The sequence below is a fragment of the Micropterus dolomieu genome, linkage group LG03 (genome assembly GCF_021292245.1).
Source record: "Micropterus dolomieu isolate WLL.071019.BEF.003 ecotype Adirondacks linkage group LG03, ASM2129224v1, whole genome shotgun sequence".
NCBI classification, from domain to species: Eukaryota; Metazoa; Chordata; class Actinopteri; order Centrarchiformes; family Centrarchidae; genus Micropterus; species Micropterus dolomieu.
In genome coordinates this window covers 12902249-12917195 of record NC_060152.1, presented here as the reverse complement: position 1 = coordinate 12917195, position 14947 = coordinate 12902249, and the positions used below count along the sequence as shown (strand labels likewise).

The following is a 14947-nucleotide window of genomic DNA, read 5'->3' as shown; positions in this document are numbered from 1 at the left end:
CTAATGCTCTTATTGTCCTTCACTTGTGTAGATATGGTATATGGCGACATTAGTAAAGAGTCACTATTTGTCACATTTATTTTTCTTCTTTTAATCTCTTCATTTTCAAAGTGAGTGACATTGGTCATTAAAGTTGCTAAAACAAAAGTACAGATTGACATTAGAGGGAGGGAATGACAGTTTCCCTCACTTACCTTCATCATATACAGTATAAATACAGTATATACAAACATGCAAGCAACTTTACATAAAAAGGCAGCAAGATGAGAGTGAAATGTGTGGGTAAAAAATGAAAGATCATGATGTGTTCATGGCTGGTCTAATGGTCCTGTTATGGGATGGCGGACTGGTCCACTAAAGTGGACGCAGCTGAAAATGTATTCCAATTTGGGTGCTTGAGTTTGTCAGGTTTGTTCTGGCTCTCACAGCTCATCTCTACCCTCTGTCACCCTGCCTCTCCCTCTGCTCCTCTCCGTCGGTGCTTGGCTCCGGGCGTTGCGGGCGGTGCTGCCCTCCGTCTTCTTCTCGTCCTTTTTCACCACACTCTGTCCATCTGCAGCCCACATGGCCTCTGCCTGCTCTCGCTCCTGGGGAGAGAACAAAAGTATAGAGAGTACAGATGAAATATTCATTTCCAGAGGCAACTTTGACAAGAAATGCTAGTTTGGAAGTGGATGACATTTATTCCTATTATGATTTTTATTTAAATCCTTTCTGGACGAATATTCTGAAACCAATTATTTTAATTGTTCTTTTTCCTTCTGTGGTAAGTGATATTAGCAAGGAAGGAGAAGTGGTTCTCCTCTATTAAACTGAGACTATGTAGCTGTAGGCTACAGTGAAAACTGTAGGATAAAAAAGTAAGGTAACAGTAGCACAAGTAGAGAAGCCTAATAAACTCATCCTCAGCACTGCTCCAGTGATGATAGTTTATTTCTGTGTACCATTTATCAAAATTGATTCTTTATTATTGTTTATTGTCATGTATTGTCATTGTAATGTAGCAGAAGAGAGTTACAAAACTTAATTTCACTCTATAACTTGTTATATTGTAACAATAAACCTTCCTATCTACCTAAAGTCAGCAAACTGACTCAGTTACATAGCAATACATACCTAAACTCTACTGAACTAAGCTAGGATGTGTTTTATTGCTTGTGAATTCAACTTTTAGCTTAACTAATGCCACTGATAATAACTGCCACTCTTGGAGCTCCTGGTATTTCTGTTAGTTTTACAAACAGGTACACAGCAGTTTTTGCTCTGAAATATGATGCCTACAAAATGACTGAATTGACTGAAATATACCAAAAAAATCCAAACATCTTTGGTGCACAAATTTATATGGGTACTGAATGATTCTTCTTTTTCCATGCAGATATATAATAAACCTAAAGGAAACAGACATAGTATGATCCGGGCCAGTCATTGTGTATGCCAAAACATGAAAGCAGCCACCACATTTGCATTGTACTCCAGCTGGTTTTGTTATCCAACACCGGTGTCACGACATCAAACAACCACATGACCGGCCAGGAGGCTGGTCTGAGCGAAGGAGTAAGTCAGTGCTGTATGTCGTCATAATGCTCACCATGTCCCTGTAGAGCTTCTCCTTTGTGAACCAGAGGGCCAGCGCACACCGCCGACCACTGGTCACTGCAGTAACACCATGTGGATTTACTGGACCCGAGGAGAACCCCACCAGTCGCCCACAGCTGGGTTTTACTCGAGCCTGGAGACATGGATGAGGACAGGAAAGGTCACCGGACCATCACTTATTCTGAAGCATGTTTACAAATCACTAAATAAAATAACTTCACATAGAACCTGGGATTATGGTTAAAAAGTGACCTACTGTTACTGTCTTGGCATCCCTGTTAGTGAAGAACAGCTCTCCACCATCAAAGTTGTCATTCAGGTAGAGAATGGCACTGTGAGAGAAATAGATCATTCAGCCATAAAAACAACCATTATGGTCTGTGCCAGTTAAATTAAATACAATTCTCAATACTTCTTCTGATGAAGCAAACAAAAAAACAGACTTGATCTTAAAATATTTCACTTTACTAACATCACATTACTAATACAATTTCTCTTTTTGGCTGCAATGTTTTCCCTGCTCTTTCCTTTACTGATTAAGATTATTTTTGTGTACCTGAGGTCTCTGTGTATGAATGCTGGCGGTTCCCTCCAGCACTGCTTGGTCTCCGGCTCAAGGAGACAGTTGTCAACATGGACAGGGTGAGACAGATCCAGCCTTCCCTCCTGGTCACCTAAGGGCATAGACAATAAAGAAAATTTTCTTAACTAAAGAAAACATTTAAGTTTATAGTATAAAAGTATAAAACCCTGTAGTTGTAGTTCCACATGGCCAGCCCTTTTCCATTTCTTTCAGCAATAATCATCTCCCTCATGAGAGATATGGATAATGTTGGCCTTACCTGCAATAGCATTGCGGCAGACCAGGTGTGTGAAAGAGACGAAGAGTCCTGAGGGGCTCCTGAAGTAGGAGTGCAGCAGGACTCTCACCCTCTCGCCCAGCTCATGTAACAACCTGGCATCTGATTGGTTCACCAGGCCATCCTGAGCCAACTGTGAAAGAAGTAAAGATCATGTTAAAAAACTCCATAAATTGTGTTTAAGCATGAGCTCACCAAGATAGATACATTATGAAAGTAGTTTATTAAGGTTGACTCAAAAGCATGTCATATTTCTGCTTCCACTATCTCCTGTTTACCCACCTTTACAGCCCTGAGGACAGTCAGGCCCTCAAACGTTTCATGAGGCGTGTGCGGAGACCGTCGTCCCCGGTAGCCATCTCCAGCAGATGCTGCAGCCTATCAGAGATGAGATGGCAAGTGAGAGTGTTGCTGTTTCCATCCAAAAAAGTCTGACTCTTTGATAATCTGCACTTACTGTTGCCATCTGCAGCACTCTGTCACACTCCTTCTCAGTCATGACTCCGTCGAATACAACGCGATTGGTCCCGTTCAGAACCTCGTCGTCCATGGTGATGGTCACACCCACCTGAGGGACTGAACCACCTGGAGAGAGGACAAATAAGAAAGGCTGAGAGAGTAAATGAATTTACATTATTAACTTCTACAGACTGAAACAAGAGGGGGCAACTGACAGTTTCACCTGCAAAAAATCCACTATCGTCCACTTCCTCCCGCTGCTCTCCCGCTTTCATTTTCTCAATCATTTTCTCCTTTTCAGCTCTTGAAATGGAACACAAACAATACTCCATTGACTTCCCATTAGCTTAATCTAAAGCACCAAATGGATTTTCTTCTGTCTTTCTCACCTCCAGGTATCCCTCAGTGATTCAGGTACAACATCTTCTGGAGTCCAAAGATCCTAAATGGAAAGCAATCATTAAATGTGTCGATGTAGTTTTGTGGATCAAAATAACGTATATATGCCTCAGCACTTACTGGGTCGATGAAATTGAAGTCAAAGTTCTCCATACCAAAATACAGTAGCTTCTTCTCCTGCAAAGAGCGACTAATGTATCTGACAATCTCCTGTATGACAGATACACAGAAACATGTAGTCAGAATGAACAAAAGTAAGAAATTGAAAGACAAGAAGTTTGAAATCTTCATGTCTGGTTCCCTACCTCCCTACCTAAGGAATAAGTAAAAACCTAAAAGGATGTTAGATTATTACCACCATAGTGGTGATTTTAATGTTATGGCATTTAAGTGGTAGTACCTGAGCAGGATGTGTTTCCTGTGACTCTGTGTCTCCTCCTAGTGTCTCATAGTAGAGCTGCAGGTTGTCCAAGGAGTCCTTGTCAGCAGGATAAAACAGGAGAAGAGAGCGAAGTGTCTGCACTGCTCCTCTAATATCACCGGCTGTGGGGAAGCAGGGATGCAAAACAAGGAGAAATTGCACTTATGGGTTCAAAACAAATGTGGTATGATACTGAGTTAAAGCAAATTCAGTGGAAGATACACATTTACTGCGTCATAACATCGACTGATCTTGAATAATCTTCAGTTTGACCTCCAAACCCTGACCTTTAAACTGTGCAATATGCAGATGCTCCAGCTGTGAGGGCAGGAAGTCCTCCTGAGAAGAGACCCTTCCGGGTCTTGTGGCTATCTGAGTCACGCAGGACTGCCGGCACGAGAGCAGGGAGAGGGAAAGAGCTGGACAGAAAAGAAAAATAGTGACAAATTTGTGTTCTCTTTCTGCAGAAAGGTCAAGCTTCAGCTTTAGGGCCTTTGTTTTTTTTTCTTACCTGCAGCCTTCTCGAACGCACCGTCAACACTGTCCACTCCCCTGTCCTCGGGCAGCCGCTGGGAGGCTACCTCACACTGCACCCTGCACTCCTCCGTCTGCCGCAGTGTTTGATTCACGCACGCTTTCAATGACTCTGCTGCTTGCAACCAGTCAGAGGAGGCCTCGTACTGAACAGCAGAATCATACAGGACCTGGGTTTGATAAGACGCAGAGAGAGAATAATATAGTTTTATTAAAGAAGAAAATGTTGCTAGACTAGCTTTTTAAAATGGACATGTTCTGTCATTTAAAAAAAGGGGGTGGACAATTTTTGAGACATGAGGGCAAGCCATTAATTGGGCATTATTTTAAGCGTGTTTCAAAAAAGCCTAATCATGTTATAACAAGTGTGTCTAAATAGCCCAAATAAGTGACTCAATGAGTACAATCAAGTTTGGATTACATGGTTGGATAAGAGATTTGTGAAGGTCGCAGAGAAGAATTTAATCCCTCAGGCCATGGTTGTCTTCTAACTTCACTTAAATAAAACTGTATAATATACTGGGCTTCCAGCAAAGACTGTCCCATCCCTAGGATTGATGTTACCATGATTGATCAGTTCTGTTAACGTAAATAAATTCTGATCCCATAAAAAGTGATGAATTGTAATAGTGTGTCTGGACTCTCTATCATCACTCTGTCTTCCCTTTAGCGTCAATTGGTACATAATCTGTCTTACCAATGTGGTTTATGGACATTACACTACATGATTTCTCAGTATGGAAATTTAAATGTTGCAGTTACCTATTGCAGCAGTAAATGTACAAAATACCTACTTCAACTCTATTCCCCTCTCCTTTAAGAAGACATCATCTCTCCATCCTCACCCAGTGTTTCTCATTCTCAATCTCTCTGTCCTGGAAGGCCTCCTCGGTCACTCCTTCCATCCGTCTGTACTTCTCAATGTTGTTCCTCATCTCCAGGTGACTGGGGTTGGCCACAAAGTAGGTATGAGCTGCCGATGCCGCCTTCTGCAACTTTTCCAACTGATGTGCAGGAGGAGGAGAGTGTGAATGAAGTTTGTCATAGACAGACAGACAGAAGTGTTGGTATAAAGGTATACAGTTGTGACCTGAATAATAACTAATTAGGGTTAGAGAATCACATAAAGGTTTGTCACTAAATACCACTTTGTAAGAAGATCATTTTTATCTATCAGCAGTGATGAAAAGTTAACAATTATTAGTATACCATAGACCGTTATGGCTGCCTGAACAATAGCTTACCTTGTAGTATGTGACCTGCAGAAAGTTGTAAGGGTTGCGACTACTGAATTCATACTCTATGTCGGTCGAAACTGGGAGCTGTCCTGCAGGTGTGACAGAGCGTCCAATACAGAACCTCAAACATTCAGCCCTCTGCTGCACCCAATCCAAGACCCAGAGGTCCCACATACCCTCTTCAGAATCTAACAATACAGAAAACATGAATAATTTTGGGGGGTGAAATAAACATTTTCCATCATTTATACACAAGATAATAATGTCGAAATCATAAACCTTGTTGCATTGTCACTATTTGGAGTATATAAGGAGCCTCTTGTGTTTGAACTATACTATACATTGATTAGTTTAATTGATACATTAAAACTATGATTTATAAAGTAATCAACCTAATTCGTATGTATGTTTTTCTACTTCTTTTATGCATGTGTCGTCTGCTCTTTAGGTCATAAGAATATTTAAGCCGCATACTCTGACAGTGTTAGTTTGACCAACTGATAGGTCTAATTATAGTAAAATGTAAAGGAAAACAGCAATCATGTTGTAATGTGCTCATAAACTCATTAACTTTAATATATGTATCCAGATAGATATTTCTTTTACACAAAATGTATTGACTTTTCTTTACTTGTTGCCCTTTTTTGTGAAACACATCTTACTTTCAACAGTTTGAGAAAAAGTGAAAATCACTTTGGTTGAAATGCTGACAACTGATCAACTGAAGGCCATAATATAAATAATCCCTTGTAAACATTACTTAATTTAAAGGGGTCACAAGACAAAAAGGCTGGGAACCACAGGCATAGGGAGTGGTGAGGTAATGAAAGTTATAGTATTACATTTAATTAACATGTTACTTACTGTGTGTGAGCTGCTGTTGAATCATTCAAATGTTAATTTAATTCATTTTTGGTTCATAAAGATTAAGGAATTACTAATAAATGACAACTGAACAAGACCATCATAATAAATCTGGCACACCACTGTAAGAACACCCAATCAATACACTCTCTCTCTCTCTATACACACACACACACACACACACAATATTTGATCAATCATAACTTACCCAGTTTATTGAGTGCTTCTCTCCCTGCTGCCACACAGTCATTATGGCACTGCCTGCGGACTCTAAACAGTGATTCCTTGGTCGCGATGGATTTCTCTAGCAGCTCCGCAGCCTTCCCCCACTCCTCACCAAAATATGCACGTACTCCACTGTAATACAAAAAATCATACGGCTGTAGAAGTGCCAACACGCTGGAGGTGCCACTGCCCGAGGTTGCTAAGATACAATTAAGTAATGCTATTAAACCAAAATGAAGCGCCACGTATACAGTGAAATGATCAGAGCGCAGCGCCATGGTGCGAGAAACAACCCCTCTGGAGCAGACGGAGTAGTTGGGAGAAGAGGAGGGGCTTGGGAAATATTTAGGGAAGGAAGGAGTGTATCCAGAAACATTCCTCACGTTGGAGGAAAGTAGAGGCCATCATCGCATGATGTTCATTCACTACTGCTACTCGTTAACGTCTCCAACTAATAATTTCTCTGACTATTACTTTTATTAACCTAAATGTAACTTGTTGACTTGTTTTAAACAAATTACTGCTAGAGTTTGTGTTTAACTGATTATTATTATACAGCAAGTCAAGTTGCAATACTGCTGTTAAGCCACCAGTGGAAGCAGTTGGTTGAGTGTAACGGACGTTACCGTAAATATCCAAATAAAAAATGTTGAGCTGTAATGATCATTATCCATTGTGTGGTATGTAACATGTATACAGCGAATCTATCAATTAATCGATTCCCCGCATGCAGATATTATTTTTGCTTTGGTGGATGCGATGCGAGTGTAATTTAACTGCATTACAAAATCACGGTGGGTGCCGATATAGTACAGATTACGGTATCAAGCCGCAGCCCGTCGGCGTGCAGGGAACTGAGTTCGTTCGGCCTTCCCTCAACACAAGGCAGCGTCTCATGATTCATTCAGCCAAACACACACAGCACAAGACGGGCTAGACAACGGACACTCTTCCGAGCCAGGGAATTAAAGGGCTGGGGGTCCAAACTCAGAGAGCAATTGTCCCACTGAAAGTCGGAACTAGCTAGCTTGTCATGGCGGATGTTGGTGAGATTTTGATGTCGGTTTTGTCCACAATTCGGGTTCCGAAGCCCGGGGACCGTGTCCACAAAGACGAATGCGCCTTGTCATTTTCCTCGCCGGTGAGCCGTCTTCTCTTTATAATTTAAAACGTCAGCTAACAAACAGTGATGTTTAATTTCTCACCCCTTTCCACACTGTTGTTTTTCTCTAATCTAATATATTGTCAGTGCAGGCTTACTTTAACGCACTGGCTTTGTAGATTTCCCTGTTTCAACTAACTAGCAAGCTAGCATTAAGCTAAGCTAATAATGCATTGTAATGGAAACTTAGCGGCTCTAGCCTGTTAGCTAGCTAGTTGGTGGAATTGTGTACTGTCAAACTAGCTAGCAAACTAACGTTAGCTTAGCCGTTTTTTGGCCACAACTGTCAGGACAAGTCATGCTTTTCAACGTAATTTAGCCCATAATATCTCAATCTTGATGTTGACGTTTCTCGTGGATAACAATAAACCAGTGTTGAGCTGAATTACAAGTGTTAGCGGGCAGATCGAAGAGCCTTATAACGTGACATGGTTAAGACATTGCCTTTAACTTTAACTTCCTAGTGTTGTGTCACGATGGAGAGATATGAGGACAGGTTGTAACATTTACCATTGCCTGTGTCTTCTTTGTAGGAGAGCGAAGGAGGTCTGTATGTGTGCATGAACAGTTTCTTGGGCTTTGGGAGTCGGTATGTGGACAGGCACCATGCTCGGTCTGGCCAGAGGGCTTACTTCCACATCACCCGGACTCGCAAAGCTAAGGTGGACACTTAATCATGATTTGTTTTACTTAAGACAGTGGTCAGTTCCACGTGAACACATATCTAAATTACGTTTGATAAGATCAGCACCATTTCCTTACATTTCAAGGGAACAAATCTCGACACCCACTGATATGCTATGTCCTTCTCACAGAAGGAAGACGACAATAACTCTGGATCCGGACACCCGCCTAAGAAAAAGCCCACCAGATTGGCTATAGGTGAGTGCATGAGAGAGTATTTATACAAACACAGATTATAGAGGAGTTCTCCTATGAGACTGACCTGTGTCTTTACACCCCCCTTGTTTCTGGTCTGCCCAGGGATTGAAGGTGGTTTTGATGTGGAGCAGGAGCAGTATGAGGAGGATGTAAAGGTGGTCATTTTACCTGACAGACAGGAAGTGACATCAGAGGACCTTGCTACCATGCCTGATGTTGTGAGAGAGCGGGTGAGATTTCTGTGTGTTTTCTGGCAAGGGAAATTTGATCAGGGGTGTCTCAATGTGCTATGTACCAATTATGTTCTAAAATTTTAGAATTGACACAGGTACAGTTTTACTTCACTTCAATTTATTCCTGTCTATTCATTTCTATTTGCTGTCCCTCAAGGTGTCCCTGTCAATGGCGGGTATCATGGCAGCTGACTCAGTGTCTCATACCTTACAAGTTCAGCAGTGGGATGGAGAGGTGAGACAGGAGTCAAGGCATGCCGCTGACCTTAAACAGCTTGACAACGGAGTTAAGATCCCTCCCAGGTGAGACATTAAATAAACCTTCCCTCCAATTGAAATTTTTGCCACGCAAAAATGGAAATAGTGACTTTATTAACAAAGCATCTCCAATATTCTATTTTAAATTGATGAAAACATGTGCAAAACTGCAAATGCGATAGTTGTCTCTTCATACTACTAAACCTTTATCAATTGCACAGGTGTACTAAGTGAAGAAAATGTCCATGCAATGCTAATGCATCAGTCCATTGATGTTGATGTCTCCTATAATACAATTTAGAATAAAAATAGCTGTTCAGTTTTATTAGTCCAAGCTAGGGCTCGACAATAAAACAATAACAATAATTATCGCAATATAAATTTCCTCAATAACAAATGTTCAATATATCATCAATAAATATTTGATTTAATTCATTGGAATTACGATCGAATTAGCACTTAATTTTTCTATTAAGATGTTTACTTTGTTGAGGAAAAGGGACACAAAAAGAGTTACTAATCATATTTTTAGAAAAAATTTGATCATAACTGTTTTGAATGTTCTACCTCATACTTGTGAAGCGATCCGCTGTTTGTCATGTTCTGACCATACAGTATAGTTTAACCACACAATTAACCATCTGGCCTTTCAATTTTCATTCAAGGGCAAAAATTTTCTTTAAACTTGATGAATAATGATTTGACATTTATCGTGATAATTACCGATATTGAATGATATTAATTTTTTTTTTTATTGTGATAACATTTTTGGTCATATCGCCCAGCCCTAGTCAAAGCTTCCAAGATCTTTAAGTGCAGTGCAAGAGACAAACACTTATTTCAGAGCAAGTGCATTGGGGAGTTTTTGTTACTTGTCTTTTCTACATCCTAGTGGCTGGCGCTGTGATGTGTGTGACCTCCAGGAGAATATTTGGATGAACCTGACGGACGGCAAAGTGCTGTGTGGTCGCAGGTATTTTGATGGCTCCGGGGGAAACAACCATGCCCTTCTCCACTTCCAGGAGACAGGATACCCACTGGCTGTCAAACTTGGTACCATCACTCCTGATGGAGCAGGTAAGCAAATGTCACAATGATTTTCTTTTGTGTTACAGTTCAACTGAAATTAAATAGAATTGTTTTGACTACGTAGACGGGTAACTTGTTTCCGGACATCCCTCAAATTGCATCACATGTCTGGATAAAGCAGCACTGTCACCTGTTCCGGCTAGATGGTAACGCTGACCAACAGCCAGACAACAGCCTGCTACTCAACATGAGAGCCACAGACTTACCATCTAACTTCAAAACATGAACACTTGTTTTTGTCCTGCACCATAGCTTATTGAACGAGCCACCAATAAAACATTCACCTGGGAAAAATGCTGTTAACATCAATTTGCAGGCTAAATAGATAATTGGCTGGTCAGTTGTAGCACATTAAATGGCATGTAAGTGCACATGTAAATATCACATTGGCCCATTTAGATGCTGGTGTGGGCCTTATACTTCAGTTACAATGGGAACAACACTTTCTGTCTCTGTCTTATACGCCACAACGCAGGTTTATTTACTTTGTCTGTCCTTCCCTGCTGGCTGTTCAGCTGGCTGACTGCTGTCAATCAAACGCAGACACCAGCACACCCCTCCAGCCCGCTGAGATAAAAAGAGGATTTCTGAAATTTCCTGTAAATCATGTTGACAATATTTGTCTGCTAAAAGGATAACTAAAAGTGTGATTTGGGCATAATATGCGGGCAATGGTTGATGTCTATTAAAATTAGTTTGACAATATACAGTATGTGCATTTGTCTGAAGCATTGTGCTTCATTGACCTTAATTGCCACCACTTTTTTGGATGTCCAGATGTGTATTCCTATGATGAGGATGACATGGTGCTGGATTCCAAGTTACCTGAGCACCTAGCTCACTTTGGCATTGACATGATGACCATGGAAAAGGCAAGTTCTGTGTTTGTACTGTTTTTTAGTGGAGGCAGACTGTTTGTTTTTATTTTGTTTTTTTCTCCCATTGACAATTGCAAATAACAGATCTACCATTTTCCTCACTGGTTTACTATGTTCAACATCGTATCTAGTTCTTGTACACAGAAGTGATGCTCGACCCTCTGTTTTACAATTGAAGTGTTACGAATTTAGTCAGATATTCTGTTGTTTTTTATTCTTGCTGGCAGATATTCAAACTGTCCAGCTCTGCTTCATGGAGCAGCCATTGATTACAGTGTATTATTAAGAGGTCTATAATGTAGCTGAAGTGTTAGAGAGCCGATAGTACTTTAAACGTCTGTCTGGTACTCCCTCTTGTTCATTTCTTTTTGCCGGAACACTGTTACCTGTTACTTATGTATATGTTTATATAACATTATTAAAGGATTATTATAGTATTATTCAGTGTTTCCAACAGAATGATAGTGTAACTGTGGCAGGGTCAGTGGCAGCTGGGTATATTTCTATTTGTAATAGGTTATTTCTTATTTCTCCATTTTAATTCTGCTTCATTCTCTACCTTGTTTTAGTGTTTACTCACTACTTGAATCTGCTCATCTTGCTTTCCCCCACACTCGTGCACACACATCTACACCTCTGTACTACGAAGCAGGTTCAACTTACCCTGGATATCTTTTCATTATCTGGCTTCACTAACTCTAACATTTGTGATCAGGATAATCAGTCACACAAAGCTCGTTAAATAAACCCAGAGTTTCCCAGTCCAGCCATGAGTGCATTCACATAAAACTCCACCTGCAAAATGCAGGAAGACAGAAAACAGTGTGAATGCCTAAGTTTTTATTGACGTATAATATGAATGTGTTGCTTTGATGTGTTCTTATGGCAATTTTAGCCTTATTTTTTCAGCTTGGCTGTGTTCGACATTAAAAACCTCGGGCACTGAAGCAGTCGTCCAAATCACTTTTAAGAACTTCTTGTCGCTTCAAATATTTAATTTATTTAACACAATCAGAAACATTGTTCTAAATTAACTTTATAAAACAACGAAACAGGAAGATTTATTCATGCCATTCATGCCAAATGTGCTCTAAAGACATTATCTATCAGTATATCAGCATTTACTGAGAGTTCCCCCACTTTACCTGCTCCCAAAGGTGTGGCGTTACATGACATAATTTAGGGAACAAATGCAACCTAAAGTTACAATAAACAAATTTTATTTGAATAGTCTTACCAAAACCATATGCTCATAATATTCAGCATTAAAATGAAACCCATTTATTTTAACAGCTGAAAAAGGCTTTGCGATATGGACTTGGGAGCAAATAAATAATAAAATGATTTTTAAAGCGGTAAGTAGGCGTACTGTAATATCTTAAAAGTACAACGAGTAGGCCTACAAGGCTTTAGTGTTTCAGTCATTCTCTGTAGGATGATGTCGCTATACAAAAGCATCTCTACATCACCACAGAAAACATAAAAGTAGCCGTTAAGACAGTCTGCGGGATCTTCTACCACTGGTGATGTCATTTTCCAAGAGAACTGATTGGTCCATTTAGGCTGTGTTTTTATAGTGTTGACCTCTTATCTCCAACCTAATCTGCTCCGGAGCAGGTTAGCCGTTCAGTTCCATGGCGATGTACCACGGTAAGTCGTAGGACTGAAAACCCAGGGTTAACCCCGATGTTACCTCGCTATCTTCTAATACTGCTTCGTACTACAGGCCCCAGGTCCATTATTGTAAACACACCAGCTTGCTGCGTCTCCTTCTGTGTCTCCCTGCATGTGTCTGCTTTGCTGACTTTCTCCATCAGCAGTACTTTGTATAAAGTCACTGAAAGAGCACTGAGCACGTCTTTTGGTAGCCTCCTGAAACGAGCAAAATGAATGACATGTGTTCAATGTTGCTTTACTTGTGCTTGTAAAATATCCACCGTGTCTGCGTCTTATAACGTAATACCAGATCTCCCTCTGTGTTTCTCTGCAAAATGCTTAAATGGGTCACCAAATATATTGTGGTGGCTGTTAACATACCTGGTGCAGCCCTCCCAAATCTGTATGTGGGGAAACATTGTTACTGATTGACTATAATAACACTGTCATATCCCTTGGGTGCTCTTACTTCCGCAACATATCCATTTTCATATCAGCCCACTTTCCCCAGTTTGAGATATTTTCCCCCTCACCTATTTCTTGTGATTTCCAGCTGCAATTAATGTCTTTGCCACCTGCTCTTCTCTCATGCAGAGTCTAAGATCTCTGTACCTCTCACTGAGTACTGTGATGTTGTTTCTTGATGAATGATGTTGCATAGACAGGGGGTGGAGGAGTTGGGCTACAGTGGAGCAGAAGATAAAGTGCAGCACTTAGTGCAGGCATGACGTGTTTTGTAGTTTCTCCCTTGTCTGGATGCTTGGATCATTTTCTTGAACCCTGCTCCCTTGATTCTTTTCTTATCGCTTTGAATTTTTGCCTTTCAGACTGAGAGGACAATGACAGAGCTGGAGATTGCTGTGAACCAGCGTGTGGGGGAGTGGGAGGTGATCCAGGAATCTGGGACCACCCTACGGCCCCTATTTGGCCCTGGTTTGACTGGCATGAAGAACCTGGGCAACAGCTGCTACCTCAACTCTGTCATGCAAGTTCTCTTCACCGTTCCAGACTTCCAGAACAAGTCAGTACCATCTTCTACGCATAGCCCCAATGCTGCTGTTCCTCACAAGTTGTTAATATGACCATGTCACATCCTGTGGTTTAAGACAATATTAATTCTTATGGCAGACTGCAATAAAATATTGCTTTATATTTGAATATTTAAATATTTGTTTTATATCATTCTCTGCATGTTCATGTTTTTCGACCAGGTACGTGTCTAACATCGACAAGATCATTGATGAAGCCCCAAGCGACCCCACCCAGGACTTCAAAACCCAAGTGTGAGTTTCCTCTCCTAATCACTCATCAGTGGTAATGTTAGCAAAAGCAAGGACTGTTAAATATTTAAAATTCTAAATTGCTTTTTTTTTTGCATACCTCTTCTCCTGTTGCACAATTTCCACACACATTTATTCAAACACGCATCCTGTCCTCTTTCCCATTATATCTTCAAAATGTTGCCATCATGCACAGAATATGAAATAAACCATCCATATAGGTATATACGCATAAGCCCACTCATTGTGTGCCAGCTGTCAGCCAAAAAGCTGGTTACAGACTCTATTCCAGGCAGATTTGTGTTTAAATGTGATTTTTTTTTCCCAATGTGGTTAGGGCTGTACATAACGATTATTTTTCAAGTCGATTAATCTAATGATTATTTTTTCGATTAATCTAATGACTAATTATGTGTATTCTAAAGAAAAAAAAAGTTGCCTATTACTCGAGTAAAAACATATCTAATCAATAATATTTTTTTCAGTCACATTAGAATGACAATAGCAGCACATCTTAAAATGAAACAGAAAATATGAATCCGCCGAATGTTAGACGACCCACAGCAGTTGTGCTGCAGTGAAGTTCACGGAGCAGCACGTTGTTGAGTGTCTAAAATACTCCCAAACTTTAAACGGTCGAAGTCGAGGTCTTGTATCTGGGGTGGTATTTACGTAATCGATTACGTCAACTATGTTGACTAATCGCCCCAGCCCTAAATGTGAGTTATCCTTCTGAATTGAAATGCTTTATTGATATCAACAGGGTCATTTTAGCTCTCTGCCATTGCAGGAACTTGTTCTACTGTATCTTATCTAAACTGACAGAGCATCTAATTGTGACAACAAAAGTAAAACCTTGTCTGGTATGATCTACATTCCTGATGTTTGTCCTATAAAGCAACTCAACACT

At 40.5% G+C, this 14947-nt stretch overlaps 2 protein-coding genes across 6 annotated transcripts in view; one reads left to right on the top strand and one right to left on the bottom strand.

Annotated features, from left to right (window-relative positions):
- Window positions 1-60: 60 nt before the first annotated feature.
- Window positions 61-8788, bottom strand: p3h3 (prolyl 3-hydroxylase 3). Of its 4 annotated transcripts, none has more exons than XM_046044540.1 (17): window positions 8708-8788; window positions 6583-6731; window positions 5517-5698; window positions 5118-5276; window positions 4250-4442; window positions 4026-4157; window positions 3718-3860; window positions 3438-3527; window positions 3308-3360; window positions 3142-3221; window positions 2917-3044; window positions 2742-2837; window positions 2442-2592; window positions 2156-2273; window positions 1856-1931; window positions 1592-1732; window positions 61-587 (listed from the first exon to the last, which is right to left on the bottom strand). In XM_046044540.1, the coding sequence occupies exons 3-17, from the start codon at window positions 5682-5684 to the stop codon at window positions 423-425; spliced, it is 1893 nt and encodes a 630-aa protein (XP_045900496.1). In that variant the 5' UTR covers window positions 5685-5698; window positions 6583-6731; window positions 8708-8788; the 3' UTR covers window positions 61-422. The 4 variants fall into 4 exon arrangements, with proteins under 4 accessions (XP_045900496.1, XP_045900495.1, XP_045900497.1 ...); XM_046044539.1 differs by lacking the exon at window positions 8708-8788 and adding an exon at window positions 6851-7159; XM_046044541.1 differs by lacking the exon at window positions 8708-8788 and adding an exon at window positions 6983-7153.
- The window catches only part of usp5 (ubiquitin specific peptidase 5 (isopeptidase T)), a 21683-nt gene continuing 14191 nt past the window's right edge, over window positions 7456-14947 (top strand). Inside the window, exons 1-9 of one of the 2 annotated variants that reach the window (XM_046044535.1) lie at window positions 7456-7740; window positions 8295-8423; window positions 8577-8643; window positions 8746-8873; window positions 9034-9179; window positions 10027-10211; window positions 11001-11095; window positions 13585-13778; window positions 13969-14040. In XM_046044535.1, the coding sequence (XP_045900491.1) occupies window positions 7633-7740; window positions 8295-8423; window positions 8577-8643; window positions 8746-8873; window positions 9034-9179; window positions 10027-10211; window positions 11001-11095; window positions 13585-13778; window positions 13969-14040 (1124 nt within the window). In that variant the 5' untranslated portion in view covers window positions 7456-7632. The remainder of the gene's footprint in view (window positions 7741-8294; window positions 8424-8576; window positions 8644-8745; window positions 8874-9033; window positions 9180-10026; window positions 10212-11000; window positions 11096-13584; window positions 13779-13968; window positions 14041-14947) is intronic. The other variant, XM_046044536.1, reaches the window with a different exon arrangement.